At 55.5% G+C, this 21,551-nt stretch overlaps 2 protein-coding genes across 2 annotated transcripts; both read left to right on the forward strand.

The window, feature by feature from the left end:
• The first annotated feature begins 1,433 nt into the window (after positions 1-1,433).
• GPATCH3 (G-patch domain containing 3) lies at positions 1,434-8,769 on the forward strand. Its single transcript, XM_070079023.1, has 7 exons — positions 1,434-1,911; positions 2,801-3,222; positions 5,242-5,416; positions 5,889-5,948; positions 6,488-6,609; positions 6,740-6,867; positions 8,292-8,769. The coding sequence occupies exons 1-7, from the start codon at positions 1,485-1,487 to the stop codon at positions 8,491-8,493; spliced, it is 1,536 nt and encodes a 511-aa protein (XP_069935124.1). The 5' UTR covers positions 1,434-1,484; the 3' UTR covers positions 8,494-8,769.
• Positions 8,770-8,916: 147 nt separating this feature from the next.
• Positions 8,917-18,242, forward strand: GPN2 (GPN-loop GTPase 2). Its single transcript, XM_070079024.1, has 5 exons — positions 8,917-9,564; positions 10,102-10,258; positions 10,965-11,125; positions 14,378-14,508; positions 17,855-18,242. Exons 1-5 carry the CDS (start codon positions 9,154-9,156, stop codon positions 17,925-17,927), a joined length of 933 nt encoding a protein of 310 aa, XP_069935125.1. The 5' UTR covers positions 8,917-9,153; the 3' UTR covers positions 17,928-18,242.
• Positions 18,243-21,551: the final 3,309 nt, after the last annotated feature.

Raw genomic sequence — 21,551 nt, forward strand, 5'->3', positions numbered from 1 at the left:
CACCAACACTGACAGTTTATTTTTTATATTTTTTATTATGAAATAGGAGCAAGAGAGGGAGAGAGAGAGAGAGAATATCTCATCCGTTGTTGATTTACTCTCAAATGCATGCAGTGGCTGGAGCTAAGAACTTAAGGTAGGTCTCCCCCGTGGTTGGCAGAGACCCTACCACTTAAGCCTTCACTGCTGGCTCCCGGGGTCTGCATTAGCAGGAATGCTGAACTCAGGGCCCAGAGTCCCCCAGCACTCCAACACCAGGCACAAGCATCTTCACCACTGGGCTAACAGCCACGCGGTGAAGCTTTTAAGGATCCTCCCACGTGGCAGAAGTGATGCTCCACTCCTTGCATTTCCTTCCTTAATGAGATTGAGCATCTTTCACTGTTAACTCAGAGTGGGCATACCCTCCTCAGTAAAGAAGCCTAGCCCTGTTTTTCTGTTGGGTTGTTCAATTTTCTTACAGATTTGTGAGTTCAATATGTTTTGGAGGAATAAACAGACAAACGACTGAAATGGTTCTGAGTTGAGGAAGACAGAGATGAGAATTAGCAGATCCACAAAAACTAAGTATTGGCGCCGGGGCTGTGGCATAGTGGGCTAAGCCTCCGCCTGCGGCACCGGAATCCCATATGGGCGCCGGTTTGTGTCCGGCTGCTCCTCTTCCCATCCAGTTCTCTGCTTTGGTCTGGGAAAGCAAGAGAGGACAGCCCAAGTCCTTGGACCCCTGCATCCATGTTGGAGACCTGGAAGAAGCTCCTGGCTCTTGACTTTGGATGGGCTCAGCTCCGGCTGTTGAGGCCATCTGGGGAGTGAACCAGCGGGTGGAAAACCTCTCTACCTCTCAAATAAATAAAATCTTTTTTTTTTTTTTTTTGACAGGCAGAGTGGACAGTGAGAGAGACAGGTCTTCCTTTGCCGTTGGTTCACCCTCTAATAGCTGCTGCGTCCGGCGCGCTGCAGCCGGCGCACCGCGCTGATCCGATGGCAGGAGCCAGGAGCCAGGTGCTTTTCCTGGTCTCCCATGGGGTGCAGGGCCCAAGCACCTGGGCCATCCTCCACTGCACTCCCTGGCCACAGCAGAGGGCTGGCCTGGAAGAGGGGCAACCGGGACAGAATCCGGCGCCCCGACCGGGACTAGAACCCGGTGTGCCAGCGCCGCTAGGCGGAGGATTAGCCTAGTGAGCTGCGGCGCCGGCCATAAATAAAATCTTAAAACGAAAACGAAGTATCTTAAAATGAGCCCTCCCGGAGGCGTCCTTCTGACCCTCGCGAGAACTTGACGAAAGCGATCCCTTCATCACAGGCTTCCCTCTGTGGGAAAGAGACTCAGGACTTTCCCTGGCCTTGTCCAGCTCGGGATCGCTCACCAACCACAACCTGCATATACATTAATCCCAGGTCCACAACCTCATGACGTAGACGCCGAGTGCAGCGCGGGATACTCTCGCGAGACTTGGTTACAGGCGATCATGTGACAGTCCAAGATGGCGGCGCCCAGCGAGGCGGAGGAAGAGGCAGCAGTTTACCTGGTCGTGAGCGGTATTCCCCCGGGGTTGCGCTCGGCCCAACTACGGAGCTACTTTAGCCAGTTCCGAGAGCAGCGCGGCGGAGGCTTCCTCTGTTTCCACTACCGGCATCGGCCTGAGCGTGCCCCTCCCCATGCCGCTCCCGACTCCGCCCCGACTGCCGCCGGCCCTGCTGCTGAGGGTCCAGCTCTCGCCGAGACTTCGGCCACCGATGCCGGCGCTGTCTCGACCCGCACCTGCTGCTGCGTGATCTCGGTACGAGGACTGACGCAAGCCCAGCGATTTCTCCGCATGTACTCGGGCCGCCGGTGGCTGGATTCCCAGGGCACTTGGCTGCCGGGTCGCTGTCTCATCCGCAGACTTCGACTACCTACTGAGGCATCAGGTACGAGAAAGATGATAAGCTGCATCCATGGGCGCTAGAACAGAGGCGCTTCTCCTGGGGGCAGTGAGGGTTAAGTCGGGCCTCTTGTTCCCGCTCTTTCGGAGTTTGGATGGATTCCGGATAGAGCTTAGGGTCCAACCTGCACCTTAATTTAATGCGGAGAGGAAAAAACAAAGAGAGGCCTATTCGGATGATCTTTAATTTTTCAGTTTATCTGGTTCCTTCTGAGACCCTTTGCTCTATCTAAGGGGTTGGTTTTGCACTGACACAGGAGGGCCACAGGTTTCTGTCAACCCAAAACTCTTCTCCAAAGAGTTTATTCAGGAGGGAAAGAGAGCTTGCAATGGGGATACACATACCTTGGTGAACCGGGGGGGGGGGGGGGGGGGCAGAGGCCTGCCCAGGGCCACAAAGGTTTTTTGTTTTGTGCTGTTTAAAGATTTTACTTATTTATTTGAGAGGTAGAGTTACAGACAGTGAGAGGGAGAGACAGAGAGAAAGGTCTTCCTTCCGTTGGCAGACACTGGCTTTCTTGAGAGATCAGGAAGTGTGGCTTTTCATCTGGATCTTGAGTTTGTGGGAAAGAATGGTGTTCAGGTAAATGCATTTGCAAAGACACTGAGATGTGAAAGCTGGTGAAAGGGGGCACAGGGGGATGGAGTGGTAGTCGGTGCAGCTGAAAGTCAAGAGGGTCAGCGGGAACGAGATCTGGAGCAAGCTCATGTGCCCAGCCAAGACGATGACAAGTGGCATGGTTAGTAGGTGCTTCTGGCCAGGAGGGGAGGAAGGAGCAGCATTGGGCTAATGGCATTAAGCCTCGACAGATCTTTGCCTCATGTGTTCTGGAAGCCTCTGGGTTCCAAGATCCACCCTTCTCTCTCCACCCAAGGTTTGGGCTCCTTTCCCTTTAAGACCCGGAAGGAGCTGCAGAGGCGGAAGACTGACAGTGAAGCCTTCACGCTGGCCGACCTGAGGCAGCTGCCAGAGCTGAACCCACCGGTGCTGATGCCCAATGGCAACGTGGGCACTCCCCTGCGGGTCTTCCTGGAGTTGATCAGGGCCTGCCGCCTGCCCCCTCGGATCATCACCCAGCTGCAGCTCCAGTTCCCCAAGACGGGCTCCTCTCGACGCTACGGCAACGTGCCCTTCAAGTACGAGGACTCGGAGACCGTGGAGCGGGAAGAGCTTGTGTACACAGCTGAGGGTGAGGAGATACCGCAGGGAGCCAGCCTCGAAGTGCCAGCCAGCCCCTGCGGAGGGCCTGAGGAGGAAGGGGAAGAGCAGGAGGAGGAGGAGCCGCACTCGGAAGACGTGAGTACGCCTGCAGCCCTGTTCTTGCTGGCACTGTTGGCAACACCACGCCTCAGCTGTGTATTACAGGGCTCCTAACCCGGGGTCCTTGGGAGGGCTCCGGGAGCAGGAGGCCTCGCGGACGCTGACCGAAGCCGCAGGTGCGTGTGTGCACTTCTGTAGTGGGAACGTCCAGAGCATCAGTTGGAGGATTCTTCTTTTGAAGATTTTATTTGAAAGGCAGGGTTATGGAGAGAGACAGAGACAGAGAGAGAGAGAGGTCTTCCATCTGCTGGTTTACTACCTACCGGGCCACAGTGACAGGGGCTGGGCCAGGCTAAAACCAGGACCCGGGACCCAGGACTTTCTTCCAGGTCTTGCACATGGGTGCAGGGCCCATGCACTTGAGCCATCCTCTGCTGTTTTCCCAGATGCGTTAGCTGGGAGCTGGATTGGAAGTGGAGCAGCCAGAACTTGAACTGGTGCCCGTATGGGATGCTGGGGTTGCAGGCCAGGGCTTTAACTTGCTGCGCCAAGGTGCCAGCCCCTAGTTAGATTTCTCAGTGGGTCATCTTTTCATTCCCTCAGAAGGAATAGAAGGGCTTTTCACAAATGAAAACGTACCGGCCAAGAGAGGCACAGTGACTTGCCTAAGGTCATCTAAGTAGATGTGAACCCCTCCACCCCCTGCTTCTCTAACCTCCGTGGGCTTCCACCCTGTGGCTGGCAGTCACTTCTACTTTCTGACCTTGAACCAGCAGATTGAACACCAGCCTCTGCTCTGACTTTGTCAGCGAATGGACAAGTCTTTGACTGCTTTCTCCAAGCCTGGCTGTCCATCCATAAAATCAAGTGATGTGGGATTAGTTAGGAATTTTTTATAGTGTGTATTCTGGGTGAAAAGTAATTCACCTGGGGCCAGCGTTGTGGCACAGTGGATAAAGTCCCTGCCTGCACCCAGTATGGGCACTGGGTGGAGTCCCAGCTGCTGCACTCCTGATCCATCTCCCTGCTAATTGCCTGGGAAGAAGCAGCAGAAGATGATCTAAGTGTTTGGGCCCCTGCCACCCATGTGGGAGGCCCGGCTGAAGCTCCTGGCTCCTGGCTTTGACCTGCCCCAGCCCTGGCCATTGCAGCCATCTGGGAAGTGAACCAGTGGATGGAAGCTCTCTGTCTATATATAACTCTTTAAATAAATAAATCTTTAAAAATAAAAAAAAAGTAAGTGACCCATGCTTTCGCAGCCCAGCATCGCTAGTACATCTGGACCACGTCCTTGAGGTGCTACCATCCTGACGGTGTCAGCCCCTGCTGAAGCCTCCTGGGGTCTACCTGGGACAGGGGCCCCCAGGGTTTCACTCCAGCAGTCAGCCTGTCTTTCCACAAGTCCAACCACAGTTGTAAGCCAGGGGCTAGTGTAAGATTTTGTTCAAAAGCATTCTAAGACCCATTTCCTGCCCTCAGGAAGCTAATGTTTCCCCAAAGGGAGAGAAGCAGCTTCTGGAAAGGCTGCGTGGGTGGCGATTTGGTTTGCACACCAGCTCTGCTCTCCGGTCTAATGTTTCGGGCAAGTCACTTGACTCCGGAACCTCGGCTCATCTGGAAAATGGGAGTAACGGTCCTCATCTCACAGGGTGCTGGGGTGACTGAAGGAATTGACACAGAAGCCACACAGTGTTAGTTCTTGTCCTTCTTTCTTGGGACATGTATAAAGGCCTAAACTGGATGTGTTGATTAGCACTGAGATTGGCGAGGCACCTGTTCGGGAGGGCTCTGTGCAGCTGTTAGGACCCGAGGGACATCTGGAGAAGAGGCTGTTGGAGGGGAGGGTAGACATTTCAGGCATGGGGAACCCCATGACCAAACACACAGAGCCAAGAGTGAATCAGGCTTGTGGGGGAAGGAGAGGTGTGTTGGCCAAGGCTTCAAGGGCCAAACTCCTGCTGCTGCTTGGAGAAATCGGAAGGGATGGAGGTGAGGGCCCACTCCCACGCACGTCTCGCATGGGAGCAGGCGGGTCACCTCCCCTCCTTCTCCCAGGACGATGACCGGGGTGAGGAGTGGGAGCGGCACGAAGCACTGCACGAGGATGTGACGAGGCAGGAGCGAACCACCGAGCGGCTCTTCGAGGAGGAGATCGAGCTGAAGTGGGAGAAGGGTGGCTCCGGCCTGGTGTTCTACACCGACGCCCAGTTCTGGCAGGAAGAAGAAGGAGGTAAAACCAGCACCCAGGCAAGGGCGGGGGCCATCGCTGCTGCATTCTCTTGGGGTCCCCTCTTCTGCATGGCAGATCCCTGGCGGTAAGCTCAGACAGAAGGCCAGGGATCAGCTTACCCTGAGACCAGTCTTCCTTTCTGGGAGTGGGTTATCAGCGGGATGGAGAGGATGAGTTCCAGCCTCATCATTGTTCCCAGCTCTGGCATCTATCTCTAGCTTCCTGACAGTGTGGACCCTGGGAAACAGCGGTGCTCTCAAGTAATTGGGTTCCTGCCAATCACATGAGAGACCTGGATTATGTTCCAGGCTCCCAGCTTTGGCTCAGGCCAGCCCCAGCTGATGTGGGCGTTTGGGGAGTGAGCCAAACAAAAGTCCCAAGTTGTAGAACATATGTCTTAACTCTAGGTTTAGCTCTCAGCAGAACTGAAGATCCTTACGGTACTCTTCTGGATGCTTTTCTATCCCTACAGACTTCGATGAACAGACAGCCGATGACTGGGACGTGGACATGAGTATATACTACGACAGAGGTACTGGGCAAGGACTGGCAACCACGGGACGGGGGACTGGTGCCTGGCCTTGCAGCGACACTTTGCCAGACCTGTTTAACAGAGGAACAGCTCCCTTCGGGCAGCCCAGAGAGAGTTCCTCTCTTAAATCATCTCTAGTTGAGTGCATGCAGTAGTGGTTGTAGACAGAACTTTTCTTTCCTTGTGGAGGAGAAGACAGGGCCTCTGGGAGCTCTGGGGCAGATGGGCTGCTAGTACAGTGGGATAGTCAGCTCAAGTTCTGATCAGAGCAGCAAAAATAACAAGTGAGGGGGTTTGTAGAGGGGAGACTGGGTTCAGCCCCATCTCCCTCATTTGCTGGCGCTGTGACTTCTGCACTAGAATTTCCTCACCTGTAAGATGGGGTGGGGCAGCCTGGTCCTAATGTTGCCTGGCGCACAGTCTAGTGATAGAACGTAACGGAGCACCATGAAATGAATAAATCTCATAGGGGTCCTAGAAGCCTGATTTCCCCCTTCTGCTGAGGGCCCCCCTTCCACAAACTGGCTCTGGTACCCCAGGTGCTGGAGACAAGGATGCCCGAGACGCTGTCCAGATGCGTCTGGAACAGAGACTCCGTGAAGGCCGGGAAGATGGCTCTGTGATTGAACGCCAGGTGGGAACCTTTGAGCGCCACACCAAGGTGAGTAGTGCTGTGCCCCGCCCACTGACCCCCTTTTCCTTCTCTACCTCCGTCCTTCCTCTTCCTCCCATCCCCATCCTCCTCCTCGGCAGGAGCCCCAAGTTTTGAGTCTTGTCCCTTCCCTCTGCAGGGCATTGGGCGGAAGGTGATGGAGCGACAGGGATGGGCCGAGGGCCAAGGCTTGGGCAGCAGGTGCTCAGGGGTGCCCGAGGCATTGGATGGTGATGGCCAGCACCCCAGGTGCAAGCGTGGATTGGGGTGAGTGTGGCTGAGGGACTCGTTGAGGCTCCAAGGCAGCCTTCAGCTGTACCCTGGTTTCCTTTTTCCCAGTTGGACGTGGGAGGGTGCTTGGGGACAAACTTTGAAGCAGAATTAGAAGGAAAAAGTGGTTCTGGCACTGTTTTGTTTAGACCAAGCGCTGACTTAACAGGCTGTTGATCGCCTGTTCGCTCATTCTGCAGTCTGCAGTTAGGACTCGAGAGCTGCTGGGGAGTCTCCAGTGACGGAACCAGCGTGTGGCTGAGGCCCCCGCTGCTGGCGCTGTCAGTGGATAGAGGAGCCGAGAGCAAAGATCCAGACCAGATTGTTGTAGCTTGTTTTTAAGATTTATTAGCCGGCGCCGCGGCTCACTAGGCTAATCCTCCACCTAGCGGCGCCGGCACACCGGGTTCTAGTCCCGGTCGGGGCGCCGGATTCTGTCCCGGTTGCCCCTCTTCCAGGCCAGCTCTCTGCTGTGGCCAGGGAGTGCAGTGGAGGATGGCCCAAGTGCTTGGGCCCTGCACCCCATGGGAGACCAGGAAAAGCACCTGGCTCCTGGCTCCTGCCATTGGATCAGCGCGGTGCGCCGGCCGCGGCGGCCATTGGTGGGTGAACCAACGGCAAAGGAAGACCTTTCTCTCTGTCTCTCTCTCACTGTCCACTCTGCCTGTCAAAAAAAAAAAAAAAAAAAAAAAAAAAAGATTTATTTATGGCTGGCTCCGCGGCTCACCAGGCTAATCCTCCGCCTTGCGGCGCCAGCACACCGGGTTCTAGTCCCGGTCGGGGCACCGGATTCTGTCCGGGTTGCCGTTGCCCCTCTTCTAGTCCAGCTCTCTGCTGTGGCCAGGGAGTGCAGTGGAGGATGGCCCAAGTGCTTGGGCCCTGCACCCCATGGGAGACCAGGATAAGTACCTGGCTCCTGCCATCGGATCAGCACGGTGCGCCTGCCACAGCGCACCAGCCGTGGCAGCCATTGGAGGGTGAACCAATGGCAAAAGGAAGACCTTTCTCTCTGTCTCTCTCTCTCTCTCACTGTCCACTCTGCCTGTCAAAAATTAAAAAAAAAAAAAGATTTATTTATTTAATTTGCAAGTGAGAGTTAGAGAGAGAGAGAGAGAGAGAGAGATTGAGACCTGCCATCTGCTGGTTCACGTGGCCACAACAGCCAGGGCTGGGCCAGGTGCAGCCAGGAGCCAGAAGCTTCGGGTCTCCCACGTGGGTGCAGGGGCCCAGGCAGTTGGGCCATCCCCCGCTGCTTTCCCAGGTGCGTTAGCAGGGGGCCGTGAGCCTGGGCCCACGTGGGATGCCGGCATGGCAGGCGGTGGCCTCACCCGCACCCACGGTGCGGCCCTATTCCCTGCGCTCCGGCCCTGTGACGGGGCTGAGAGAGAGCGGCCCTCTCACGGGGAGCCTTTCTCATCCAGGTACCACGGAGAGAAGCTACAGCCTTTTGGGCAGCAGAAGAGGCCCCGCGGCACCGGCCTGGGGCTCATTTCCACCATCTACGACGAGCCCCTACCTCAGGACCAGGGCGAGGCACTGCTGCGCCGCCAGCCAGCCACCAGCATGAAGTTTCGGACAGACCTCGCCTTCGTGAGGGCGGCCGGCTGCGCCGAGCCCGAGTGACTGCGCCGCCGTGCGGGAGCAGCCGAAGCCCCCTCTCCGCCTTCCGGATTTTAAGGCTTGACGAGCGGTGCTCGTGGGTCTGCCAGGCCCCGGCCCGGCCCCCAGCGCTCTGAGACGCTGGGCTGTCCGGAGTGACCTACGCGCCTGGGAAGAGGAGCGCGCTCCTGGTGCTCTCGGGACGGTCGGGGGCCTGACTGGCCGGCACCGGGCGGCGGCGAGTCCGCGGGAGACGCCCCAGGCCTGCGATGTGATGGGAGAATAAAGTGTACCGACGCACCCCCCTCTCTTATCTGGGGCCTGGAGAAGGCCGGGAAATGACAAGAGGCGTTTCCGCTCCCAGGAAGAAATGCGTTTGCGTGGCCACGCCCTTCCACCGACTACGTCACCGGGTTTCGGGCGGGGCTTCCGCCCCCAGGGCCCGCGGCTTCCGGCGCTGTCCGGAAGTCGAGGGCCGATCGGGTAGTACCGGGTCATTTTCTCCCTTTGCGTACCGCTTGGTCTCTGCTGTTGTGTGGTACGAGACACTTGTCCTTCCCCGTCAGCCTCCAGCTAACTGCAGGCCAGTAGGTCTTGTCCCCGCCGTCGGTCTTTCCTCCTGCGCGGCTGACTGTCCTGTTTCCCCACTGATTCGGCTTGCCCCGCGCCTGGCCGCGTGCGCCCATGGCAGAGGCCGCTCCCGCCACCGCTTTCGGGCAGGCGGTGATCGGCCCGCCGGGCTCGGGGAAGACCACCTACTGTCTGGGCATGAGTGAATTCCTGCGCGCGCTGGGCCGGCGCGTGGCGGTGGTGAACCTGGACCCGGCCAACGAGGGGCTGCCGTACGAGTGCGCCGTGGACGTGGGCGAGCTGGTGGGGCTGGGCGACGTGATGGACGCGCTGCGGCTGGGGCCCAACGGCGGCCTCCTCTACTGCATGGAGTACCTGGAAGCCAACCTGGACTGGCTGCGTGCCAAGCTCGACCCTCTCCGCGGTCACTACTTCCTCTTCGATTGCCCGGGCCAGGTGGAGCTGTGCACGCACCATGGCGCTCTGCGCAACATCTTCTCCCAGATGGCACAGTGGGACCTCAGGGTGCGTCTCGGGCCAGGGAGACCCATTTGCAGAACTGAGAGAGGGAGGAGGACAGATGCCACGCCCCCATGTCACACAGCGAGGTAGGGGCTGAGCCTGACTCTTCGGAGTAATATAGATGGGAGTTCAAATCCTGGCTGTGCCACTGACTCGCTGTGTGGCCTGGGAGAGTCGGTTCATCTCTCTGAACCTCAGTTTCTTATTTGTTAAATGGACGTGTGTGTTCTCGAGTTGGCATTTTTGGGAGTAAGGAGGGATTTTGTAAAAAGTGACATGGTGAGTGTTTTAAGTCGGTTGGCAGAAGTGAAAGAATGAAATCAGATGCGGTGGGATTTGAGCCTGCTGCCCACCGGAAGGCGCTGGTGCAAGGCATCTTGTAGGAAGAGTGCCCCTTATGTCCTGGGAGAAGGAAATGAGGGTGGCATTAGAACAAAACAGAAAGAGGAGGAGACTGAAAGGGACAGCTTACGCCGTCTCGAGCGCCCGGCCTGATGGGGGAGACTTGGGCTCTGAGGGTCCCGTGTCTTCCGCTTCCAGCTGACGGCTGTGCACCTCGTGGATTCTCACTACTGCACAGACCCAGCCAAGTTCATTTCGGTACTGTGTACCTCCCTGGCCACCATGCTGCACGTGGAGCTGCCTCACGTCAACCTCCTCTCCAAGATGGACCTCATCGAGCACTACGGGAAGCTGGGTAAGACCTCCCGCCCCGGGCGTGCAAAGGCGCAAGCCGCTGCAGCCGGCCAGGCTGAGGCCGAGGTCTCAGCAGAGGGAGGCTGCCTCGGGCGGGCCGCGCAGGCCTTGTGATGGTAACCACAGGCAGGTCCTGATCTGGCCCGTTTCTGTCACTCTGTGCCAGATACCGTTGTAGATTCTGGAGACGAGAGCTGCGGTTGGTGACGTGGGTGTGAAGGAATTAAAGCAAGGTGACCTGACAGCGGCAGTGAGTGGGGGCTGAGCGGTATCTGACGGCTCTGGGGCAGTCGCTTCTGAGCTGAGGCCTGAGTGTCGAGAAGGAGCCAGTGGAGGGACAGATAGACATAAAGGCCTTGTCTTGGTTTGGGCTGCTGCACCCAAAATACCGTAGACCAGCTGGGTTCAGCCACATTTATTTCTAACGGTTTTGGAAGCCAGGAAATTCTGCATGAGGCTCTGGCAGATCTGGAGTCCGATGAATGCCTGCTTCGGATAAATTATCGGAAGTGAGATTGTTGAGTCAAGGTATGGCAGTGTGCGTGTGCGTGTAGGTAGGAGCCTGCTGCACGTTGACAGCTGTTTTCTGAAATGGCTGTGCTAATTTACTGTGCCGTGTGCAGGATGCTGCACCAGAAGAAAATACTGTGGCAGTCCTCAGACTTCAGCCTGATGCCAGCTGCCCCGACACTGGTTTCTCTCCTTAGCCTTCAACCTGGACTACTACACAGAGGTCCTGGACCTCTCCTACCTGCTCGACCACCTGGCTTCTGACCCTTTCTTCCGCCACTACCGCCAGCTCAATGAGAAGCTGGTGCAGCTCATCGAAGACTACAGCCTGGTCTCCTTTATCCCTCTGAACATCCAGGTACTGGGCACTAGCAGGCCTCTTCCCCTGCTGTCTGGCTGTGCTTGAGACTCCCCAAGCCAGGGGCACAGGAAGCTGTGCAGACAGTGGTCTTTGTCCTGGCTTGGACTGTCACAGGGTCCTCTTGGTTTTGGTGGGAAAGGCTGTGGTGGGCAGGATTCCAGTAAAGAGAGTGGCCCACGTTCTCACCTGATCTCTTCTGGAGTCCTGGGTCCCCTCCATACACGTCCTCCTCGGTGTGAAAAAAGGTGGGTTCAGGAAGCCCTCAGCGAGACACTTGTCCTCGTCCAGGGCGTGTCTGTCAGGCCCGTCAGCTGGGCAGGTGCCCAAACCCTGTGCCTCTTACCTTGCACCCTGCAGAGAGCGCCTGGGAGAGACAGGTACTTTGTAGATTCCTTTCCTTGAACTGACTTGCCTCTACCCTTTCTCTTGTTTTTATTTATTTATTTATTTGAAAGGCAAAAAAGAGCTCAGATCTGCGGATTCATTCTCCATTTGCTAAAAACAGCTGGGGCTGGGTCAGGCCAAAGCCAAGAACTGGAATTCAGTCCAGTTTTCTACATGGATAGCAGGAGCCCAACTGCTTGAGCCATCACCTGCTGCCTCCCAGAGTGTGCATTAGCAAGAAGCTGGAATTGGTCACAGAGCCGGGCCTCAAACCCAGGCACCTAATATGAGAGGCTGGCATCTCAAGCAGCACCTTTTGTTTTGTTTTGTTTTTATAAGATTTACTTATTTATTTGAAGTGCAGGGTTACAGAGAGAGAGAGGTCTTCTCCCCAAATGGCCGCAGTGGCTGGACCTGGGCTGATCTGAAGCCAAGAACCAGGAACATCTTCTGGGTCTCCCATGTGGGTACAGGAGCCCAAGCACTTGGGCCATCTTCCACTGCTTTCCCAGGCCATAGCAGAGTGCTGGATCAAAAGTGTAGCAGCCGGTACTCAAACCAGTGCCCACATGGGCTGCAGGCACTGCAAGTGGCAACTTTACCTGTGATGCCACAGCTCCAGCCCTTAAGCAGTATCTTAATTTTCATGTCAGTTGCCTGTCCCTGGTTCTTCCCTTTTTCTTTCTTTCTCTCTCTCTTTTTTTTTTTTTTTTTTTTTAAGAGTTATTTATTTGAGAGGCATAGATAGAGATGTTCAATGTACTTGGTCACTCCCCAAATGGCTGCAATAACCAATGTTAGTTCAAGTCAAAGCCAGGAGCCAGGAACTCCATCCTGGTCATTCACGTGGGTGGCAGGGACCATTCTCTTGGGCCATTCTCTGCTGCTTTCCCGGGCTCATTAGCAGGGAGCTGGATTGAAAGTGGAGCAGCTGAGACACCAACCAGTGCTCCTCTGGAATGCCAGCATCGCAGGGGGTGGCCTAACCCGCTGTGTCATAATGCAGGCCCCCCTCTTTCCTTTGTAATCCATACTTTTTTAAAAAGATTTATTTATTTATTTGAAGAATTACACAGAGAGAGGAGAGGCAGAGAGAGAGAGGTCATGGCCGGCGCCACGGCTCAATAGGCTAATCTTCCGCCTGCGGTGCTGGCACACCGGGTTCTAGTCCCGGTCGGGGCGCTGGATTCTGTCCCGGTTGCCCCTCTTCCAGGCCAGCTCTCTGCTGTGGCAAGGGAGTGCAGTGGAGGATGGCCCAAGTGCTTGGGCCCTGCACCCCATGGGAGACCAGGACAAGCACCTGGCTCCTGGCTTTGGATCAGCGCGGTGCGCTGGCCGCAGCCAACGGAAAAGGAAGACCTTTCTTTCTGTCTCTCTCTCTCACTGTCCACTCTGCCTGTCAAAAAAAAAAAAAGAAAAAAAAGAAAGTAGAGAGAGAGAGGTCTTCCATCTGTTGGTTCACTCCCCAGATGGTTGCAACGGCTGGAGCTGCGCCGATCCAAAGTCAGGAGTGTCTTCCCTGTCTCCCATATGGGTGCAGGGGCCCAAGGACTTGGGCCACTGGGCCATCTTCTACTGCCTTCCCAGGCCATAGCAGAGAGCTGGACAGGAAGTGGAACAGCTGGGTCTCAAATTGGCACCCGTATGGGATGTCGGTGCTTCAGGCCACGGTGTTAACCCACTGCGCCACAGCCCGGCCCCAATCCATGCTTTGTTCTCTGTTATGAGATGGCAGATTCTGTGTGTGAACATAGCAGGTAGCACTTGCTGAAGGCCTTCTCTGCTAGGCACTGTGGCAGGGACTATACAAGCAGTGACTTGATGCACCCCCATTCGGTGATGTGGGCTATTCTTAACACCACAGGTAATGAACCAGTGTAGTGAAATACCGCACATACTTACTGAATGCCTCCTTGATGACCAGTGGCACTGAGCCAGGGCTGGGGATCCCTCTGAAACAAGCCCCTGGCCTTACAGGGGACGTGGTTGGGTAGGGGAGGCAGGTGAGTTGATGTTCCTCAGGTGAAGGACAGTCAGCTCTCTGCTGTGGCCTGGGAAAGCAGGGGAGGATGCCCTGATTGCTTGGGCCCCTGCACCCACACGGGAAACCTCAGGGAAGCTCTTGGCACCTGGCTTCAGATCAGCCGAGCTCCAGCTGTTGCAGTCATTTAGAGTGAACCAGCAGATGGAAGACCTCTTTCTCTGTCTCTGCCTTTCAAATAAATAAATCTTTTTTTTTTTTTTTTTTTTTTTTTTTTTTTTTTACAGATTTATTTATTTTACTTGGATGTCAGAGTTAAACAGAGAAGGAGAGGCTGGGGGTGGGAGGGTCTTCCATCCGCTGGTTCACTCCCTAGGTGGCTGCAACGGCCGGAACTGCGCAGATCCAAAGCTGGGAGCCAGGAGCTTCTTCCGGGTCTCCTCTGTGGGTGCAGGGGCCCAAGGACTTGAGCCATTTTCCACTGGTTTTCCAGGCTATCGCAGAGAGCAGGATTGGAAGTGGAACAGCCAGGACTCGAACTGGTGTCCATATGGGATGCTAGCACTACAGGCAGCAGCCTCACCCACTACACCACGGCGCTGGCCCCCATAAATAAATCTTTAAAAAAAAAAAAAAGATGAGGATGGGGGATGGTGTCTACAGTAGGAGATCCAGGGGAACTTGGAAGAGATGGAAGAGCTTTTGTGTTCTGGTCAGGGTGGTTGCATCAGGAAAGAGCCACGCGGCACTCCCCCCAGGCCTGGGGAGCTGTGTGCCCAGAGGCACCACGGGGCCGGACGGTGCCTGGGAAGGTGTGTTTGAGGAGGCCTGCTGTCTACTGCAGCCTCCATCCTCACAGGGCTGTTTCTGTCCTTCCTGCTCAGGACAAGGAGAGCATCCAGCGAGTCCTGCAGGCTGTGGATAAAGCCAATGGCTACTGTTTTGGAGTCCAAGAGCAGCGAAGCCTGGAAGCCATGATGTCTGCAGCAATGGGAGCTGACTTCCATTTCTCCTCGTATCCTTTCTGTCCAGCCTCTCCTGGCCGTAGCTGAGGGGGTGAGACATGGGGTCTAGGAGTGGCCTCGGGAGGTGCAGTCACTGCCCTTGTAGGTGACTGATTCCGTGAAGGTGGGTTCCCTGTGACCGTCTTTCCTATGCTTCAGGATTGCTGTCCTGAGGATAAGAGAGGATGCCGATCCGAAGCAGCAGCACCTTAGACCCAGAAGTGACCCCGTCACTGGGAGAAATGCAAAGGGTTCTGTTGGCCTGGAGTGTTGTGTGTGGAGGGCATCGGAGGGTGCCGGGGTGCAGGGGCAGGCTGGCTGGCAGTGGAGGGCTTGGATGCGCTACTGCAGAGCGTGGACTTCAGTTCACGGTTGAGTACTGTTCCACTAGTGCTGTCAGGGTGTGCCTGGATCAGATGCACATTTTACAAAAGCTCTTCCGAGTGTGGAAAGCACACTTAAGGGATGTGATTTGGGACGGCAGAGTTTTAGTCCTGCTAAGTGAGAACAGAATGAAATACATATATAGGGAGACTAGAAAGAGAACGCAGATCAGAAAAGGATGCGGACTGCAGGAGCTGGTGACTAAATGGTTACGGGTGGAACAGACCAAAGGCAGCAGGCTTCCGGCTTAGACGGTGGGATGGGTGGTTGTGCCAGTCACCGAGGCAGAAGAGGGCTAGGGCGAGATGAGGTGGGAGCCGGCAGATGGCAGATGTGTTCTGTAGATGTGTGTGTATGATTGACTTTATTTATTCGAAAGGCAGAGTGACAGGAAGAGAGAGATCTTCCATTTGTTGGTTCACTCCCCAAATAGCTGCAACAGCCAGGAGCCAGGAATTCCATCCTGGCGTCTTACAAGGGTGGCGATCTTCGTTCCTTGGCATGTAAGCTGGATTAAAAGTGGAGTAGCGGGACCAGCATTGTGGCATAGCAGGTAAAGCCACTACCACCTGTGACACCAGCATCCCAAATGGGTACCAGTTTAAGACCCGGCTGCTCTACCTCTGATCCAGCTCCCTGCTAATGGCCTGGGAAAGCAGCAGCAGGTGACCCAAGTGCTTGGGCCCCAGCACCCACCTGGGAGACCCGGACGAAGCTCCTGTCTCCTGACTTCTGGCTGCTGGCTTCGGCTTGGTCTAGCTCCAGCTGTTGTGGCCATCTGGGGAGTAAACCAGGGGTTGAAAGATTCTCTCTAACCCTTCCTTCAAATAAATACATTTTTGAAACAAAAAAGTGGAGTAACCAAGACGTAAAACCAGCAAGTGGCAGTTTAAGCTGCTGCACCACGATGTCAGGCCGGATGTGTTGTGTCCAGAGCCATACAAGAGACAGTGAGGCCTTTGAGCAGAGTTGGTGAGGGAGCTGTGGTCACGGGCTGGTGTCTGTCAGATCACAGAGACCGGACACGAAGCAGGACAGGGCAGCCCCGGCCCTCCAGGCCGATGGCCTCAGAGTCCACATCTACATGGGATGCAGGAGACGAGGGGGGCTCCAGACTGTTCGGGTGCAGAGCCTCACTTCCAGCCAGCACTTTGTGCTCTGTGTTAGATGCTTTCCTGTGCGGGGACAGAGCTCCCAGAAGCAGAGGAGTGAGGAACGGTGGCAGTGGGGTGTGATGGAGCCATAAAGGGGCCACCTTGCACCGGGGGTAATGTTGGCCAGTTCATCTACATGTGCTAGCAAGAGGAAGGGGATTTAAAGAGCTGTGTATTATGTTGCTGTAATATTTTACTGCACATCATTTCATGTGCTCCGCGCGTCACACAGGGTTGTGTTCACAGAACTGTGGATATCGCTGCATTTAACCAGTGATTTGAAGAATATTTTTTTTAATAAAGATTTATTTTTCGTCTGGGAGGCAGAGTGGCGCAGAGAGAGAGGGAGACAGAAGGGATTTTTCCATCTGCTGGTTCACTTCTCAAATGGCCACAAAGGCCAGGGCTGGGCCAGGCCAACGCCAGGAGCCAGGAATTCCATCTGGGGCCCAAGTACTAGGGCTGTCTGCTGCTTTCCCAGGCACATTAGCAGGGAGCTGATTGGAATCAGAGCAGCTGGGACTCAACTGGCGCCTGGGTATGGGATGCTGGTGCTGCAGGCAGTGACCTAACCTCCTGCTGCACAGTGCCAGCCCCTGGAGCAGTGTCCCAGGGCACTTTTGCCCATACATATTCGTGCTAGTTTTAGATTCTGCCCCTCATCCTAACCCCCTTAAGGTTCCACTCCACTGTGGGTAAGAAACCAGAGATTGGCACAAGGAAGGGAGTGAACAGCTCTACTGAGGGGGGCAGATGGGTGAGAGAAGCTTCACGGAGGGCATGGGCCGAGCGGAGTGCCCACCACACCCTCAGCAGTGCCCAGGAGCCGTGGGCCCCGGCACCAGGAACATTGGCCCCGCTTGGGCTGTGCTGGCCCTAAGTGGGAACAGGAACGCTACAGGCAGAGGTGTAGGGGCTTCAAACTGGGTGGCGTGACTTGTGGGCGGGGCTTTGGACTGTGGCGAATGGGGCCACATGCAGAGCTTCTGGGGCCCTGCTCAGAGCATGGACTCAGGGAAGGGTTTCTGATCGCGACAGGTCAGGCAAGATGGACTCCAGTGGCGCTGAGCCGTTGTCAGAGGCAGCTTCCCCGAGTGACGCGGGGGCCCGGGTCAGAATCAGTCTGAGTAGGGGTGAGATGGGTTCCGATGGCTGGAGCCAGAGGGATGGCACAGAAAGGCCACTTCGTGGATGAAGCGGCTGGGCTCTGAGTCAAGGACTCCACCCAGGCTCCCACGTGAGTGGCAGGGGCCGCTGTCTGCTGCCTTCCCCGCACGTTAGCAAGGAGCTGGACCAGAAGCAAGGTAGCCAGGGCTTGAACCAGCACTCCAATACGGGGTGCTTATATTGGAACTAGTGACAAAACCTCCCGCTCCACAACACCGGCCCCCATAAATTCCTTCTCTGGCAGAAAAAGAGAAGTCACAAACATTTATTGAGTACCCAGTATGTGCAGGTGCCATGCCCGGCACTTCCTGTTCATTGTCCCATTTGATCCTCACAACAACGCAAGTGATACTTACGGATGAGAAGAAGGAAGTGGGAAAAGCAGGATTTGAACCCCCTGGCCTGACTTCGGTGCCATGTGATGTACCTGTGAGCCTAGCAGTGTGGGAAGAGGCAAAGCCAGGAGCACTCAGGTCTGGCTGCCTTGGTGGGCTTCCCAGATCTCCTAGGTCCTTGCGGCCTGTGGTGTAAAGCTGTAATGAGAAGGAAGAGGGGTGGGGGGGATTGGAGGGCAGGCATCCCTGGAGGTCTGATCCTGCACAGACCAGCTTCCCATCTGCCTATGCTATCACCTTGACACACCCTCCCTCAGCACGCTGGGCATCCAAGAGAAATACCTGGCACCCTCGGACCAGACAGTGGAGCAGGAAGCCATGCAGCTCTAGCTGCGGGCTGAGCCCTGGAAAACAGGGTCCATAACCCAGCACTGGGGAAGCAGAGGCTCCCAGTGGGCAGTGAGCGCTGGCCAGCTTAGCGGGCACAGACCCAGGAGCAGTCTTCTGAGCCAGAGCCGGGATGCTGGCACGGGGCCATCCAGCGAAGGGTTTCTGGCCAGAAAGCCAGACGTGGCGCCGAGCGGAGTGCCCACCACACCCTCCGCAGTGCCCGGGAGCCGTGGGCCCTGGCACCAGGAGCTGAACAGTGGCCCCACTTGGGCTGTGCTGGAAAGTGCTACAATATAAGAGTTTATTTTCTGCTTTTTTGTGGCTGAAAAAGTTTCTTCAATCCTCCAGGCTGAGGGAGCTTGGGCAGAGCGAAGGGGATGTCACCCTCCCTTGGAAGAGTCCCATTCATACCGACAGCGTTTCCCAAGCACCTAATGTGTCATCCTAGAGGCTGGCTTCCTCCCTCCCCTCCCCTCCCCTCCCCTCCCCTCCTCTCCTCTCCCCTTTCCTCTTTTGAATGATTTTTTTGGAAACAGTACAACAGAAATGTCCCATCTTCCACTAACTCCCCAGATGCCTGCAGTAGCCAGAGCTGGGCCAGGCTACAGGAACCAGAACTCAATCCAAGTATTGAAGTCACCACCTGCTGCGCCCCCAGGTGCACATCGTCAGGAAGCTGGATGCAGAAGCGGAGAACTCAAACCCAGGCACTTCGTACGGGATGTGCAGGTCCCAAACGACAGCTCCGGGCCGAGCCCGCCCCATCTGCTGGAGAACTGAGGGTCTCCAGTCGTGCGTTTTGTTAATCCCCATTGTATCGGGGAGCCTCAAGCTCCACCTTTTCCAGGCAACACGTCCTACTTATTTTAGAAATATTTATTTATCTGAAAAAGAGAGAGAGAGGGAGAGCTCTTCCATTCACTCATTCACTCCCCAAATGGCCACAATGGCCGGGGCTGGGCCAGACTGAAGCCAGGACTTCTCGGTCTCCCACATGGGTGCAGCAGGACTGGGCTGTCTTCTACTGCTTTCCCAGGCACATTAGCAGAGGTGAAGCAGCCGGGACTCGAACTGTTGCTGACGTGGGATGCCAGCACTGCAGGCAGCTAACCCACTGCACCACAACACCAACCCCCGTCCTATTTAATATTTTATTTTGTATTTCATAGTTTTGCTCTTTTTGGCAGGTTTCAGCCTAATTTTACACTTATGACAATAATTATAAGTTCACCTCAAAGATGCTATTTCTTTTTTTTTTTTTTTTTTTTTTTTTGACAGGCAGAGTGGACAGTGAGAGAGAGAAACAGAGAGAGAAAGGTCTTCCTTTGCCGTTGGTTCACCCTCCAATGGCCGCCGCTGCAGCCGGCGCACCGCGCTGATCCTGGCAGGAGCCAGGAGCCAGGTGCTTTTCCTGGTCTCCCATGGGGTGCAGGGCCCAAGCACCTGGGCCATCCTCCACTGCACTCCCTGGCCATAGCAGAGAGCTGGCCTGGAAGAGGGGCAACCGGGACAGAATCCGGCGCCCCAACCGGGACTAGAACCCGGTGTGCCGGCGCCGCAAGGTGGAGGATTAGCCTATTGAGCCACGGCGCCGGCTCCCAAAGATGCTATTTCTACAAACCGAGTTGGTTAAAGGAAAATGTAAAGTGTATGATATAACAGTTACAAAGGTGTGGCAAAATTGAGATTGGTTTTGCTCTTGCCGCTGGTCAGGTACAGTACATATTTTGAGCCAGTAGGTGGCGTCCCCGACTTACTTTTTACAATTACAACCTGGAGACAGCTGGGGAAGGTGGTTGTGCACATTTGGGGCCTGTTAACAGCTGAAGCTGTGGTATTTTACAGAGAGCTTCCACACATCTCACCCTTGATGGTTCTCACGGCAACTCCTCGAGTTAGACAGTCGGGAGTATCACTGTGCCATTACCCAAAAGATGGAGTGATGGGGACAGGGAGTGACGGAGAGATCTTCCATTTGGTGGTTCACTCTCCAAATGCCTGCAGTGGCCAGGAGTGGCCCAGCAAGAGCCAGGGTCTCCATCCTGGTCCCCTGTGGGGGTGGCAGGGACCCAAGAGCTCAGGCCATCATCTACTGCCTCCCAGGCCTACAGCAGGAAGCTGGAACTGGAACCAGCACTCCCAGTGTAGGACGCATGCGACCCAAGTGGCGGCCTACTGCTCAGCACACAATGCCCACCTGGCACCTCTTTTTGTGGAAATGAGACCAAAAGGTGAGGATTTGAACTTGAGTTGGCCCAGCTCTCTTTCATAGCCTGCCTTGCTGACTGAATTGTGAATGTGGCGTCTGTGGTTGACTTAGTGGTGAAACGTCTCCGCCCTCGCTGGACAGAATCTAGCCATCGACAGAAAGAACTGGGGCACCTAAAATGTATAAGTTAAGGGAAAGGTAGGTCACTGGTGGTTTGAGCCGCTGGAGAATTCCATTTGGGAAAATACTCTGCCAGCACTGACACAGGGCTAACAGCCTTGCCTGCCAGTGTCGGGAGCTGGAGCTGAAGGCAGAAGAGTGGGCGCTGCGGGGAGGCCGCCGTGGCTGGGACGGTCTGAAAGCCGGCCCGGCTCCCACGCCTGGCTGCAGAGGGGATAATGATGGGGTGCTGCTTCCCCAGCCTCTTTCATCTGGACTTCAAAGCACCTCAGCCCTATTAACACCCTGTACAGCAGGTGGGGAGTTCCAGCAGAGCAAGCCAGGGAAACTGAGGCCAGGAGGCACCGCCTGGGGCTGGCTGTGAGTCACCTGTGGGGCCTGGAGCCCAGGAATCCTGACGCCGGGGCTGCTGAACAAATCCCTCATCAGGGTGTGCGGGTTTCTTAAGACAGCACCAATAGCTGCGGTCAGGAGTTCTGATGCTGGCCCGTCGGTGAGGCCCCAGCTGTCACCGGAATGGCCCAGATGGGGCTGGAAGGCGTCACCGCGGACTTCATGACCTCATGTGCAGGCCCCCAGCATTTAGCCTCTGTAGTCACTTCAGGCTTTGGTGTGACTGCAGATGTATCTGCTTCCCCCAATAAATGGAGCTTCCATCTCCCGCTGATGGCAAAATGACCTTCTGTTCTCTGTGGACACCAAGGGGATGGGGAGGGGACAGCATCGAGCAGATGGGGAGATGCCTGGGTTCCAAGTGAGGCCCATTCAGTGAACAATGGTGTAAGGTAAGGGGACGTTCATCTTCAGTAAGACTGGCACATGGCAGCCATCTTGAAGTTATTTGTTTTTTTGAAAGGAAGAGGGAGAAAGAGTTTTACCATCTGCTAGTTTAATCTCCAAATGCTGACAACAGCCAAGGCTAGGTCAGGCAGAAGCTAACAGCCTAGAGCTCATTCTGGGTCTCCCAAGTACGTGGGCCATCACCTTACCTATTAGCAGGAAACTGGCCTTGAACTCAGGTGTGGGATGTGAGATCCCAGGCAGCATTCCAGCAGCTGCACCAAATGCCTACCCCACAACCACAACCAAGACTTGTTTACTCCCCAAATACCCAACAACAGTGGGGACTGGGCTGGGTCCGAAGCCAGGAACTCAATCCAAGTCTTCATTGTTTTTTTTCTTTCCTAATAAAAATGAAAAAAAATTTTTGAAAAATGAAAAGAGAAAATAAGTCA

This window comes from Oryctolagus cuniculus, chromosome 7 (assembly GCF_964237555.1).
Source record: "Oryctolagus cuniculus chromosome 7, mOryCun1.1, whole genome shotgun sequence".
In the NCBI taxonomy this organism is placed as follows: Eukaryota; Metazoa; Chordata; class Mammalia; order Lagomorpha; family Leporidae; genus Oryctolagus; species Oryctolagus cuniculus.

Excerpts from the sequence above, each read along its gene's own strand:
- GPN2 (XM_070079024.1), top strand. The coding sequence starts at position 9,154 with ATGGCAGAGGCCGCTCCCGCCACCGCTTTCGGGCAGGCGGTGATCGGC. Across the intron at positions 9,565-10,101 it reads TGGCACAGTGGGACCTCAGG|CTGACGGCTGTGCACCTCGT; the intron begins GTGCGTCTCGGG and ends TTCCGCTTCCAG. Across the intron at positions 14,509-17,854 it reads GCTGACTTCCATTTCTCCTC|CACGCTGGGCATCCAAGAGA; the intron begins GTATCCTTTCTG and ends ACCCTCCCTCAG.
- GPATCH3 (XM_070079023.1), top strand. The coding sequence starts at position 1,485 with ATGGCGGCGCCCAGCGAGGCGGAGGAAGAGGCAGCAGTTTACCTGGTC. Across the intron at positions 5,417-5,888 it reads CTGGCAGGAAGAAGAAGGAG|ACTTCGATGAACAGACAGCC; the intron begins GTAAAACCAGCA and ends CTATCCCTACAG. Across the intron at positions 5,949-6,487 it reads GAGTATATACTACGACAGAG|GTGCTGGAGACAAGGATGCC; the intron begins GTACTGGGCAAG and ends CTGGTACCCCAG.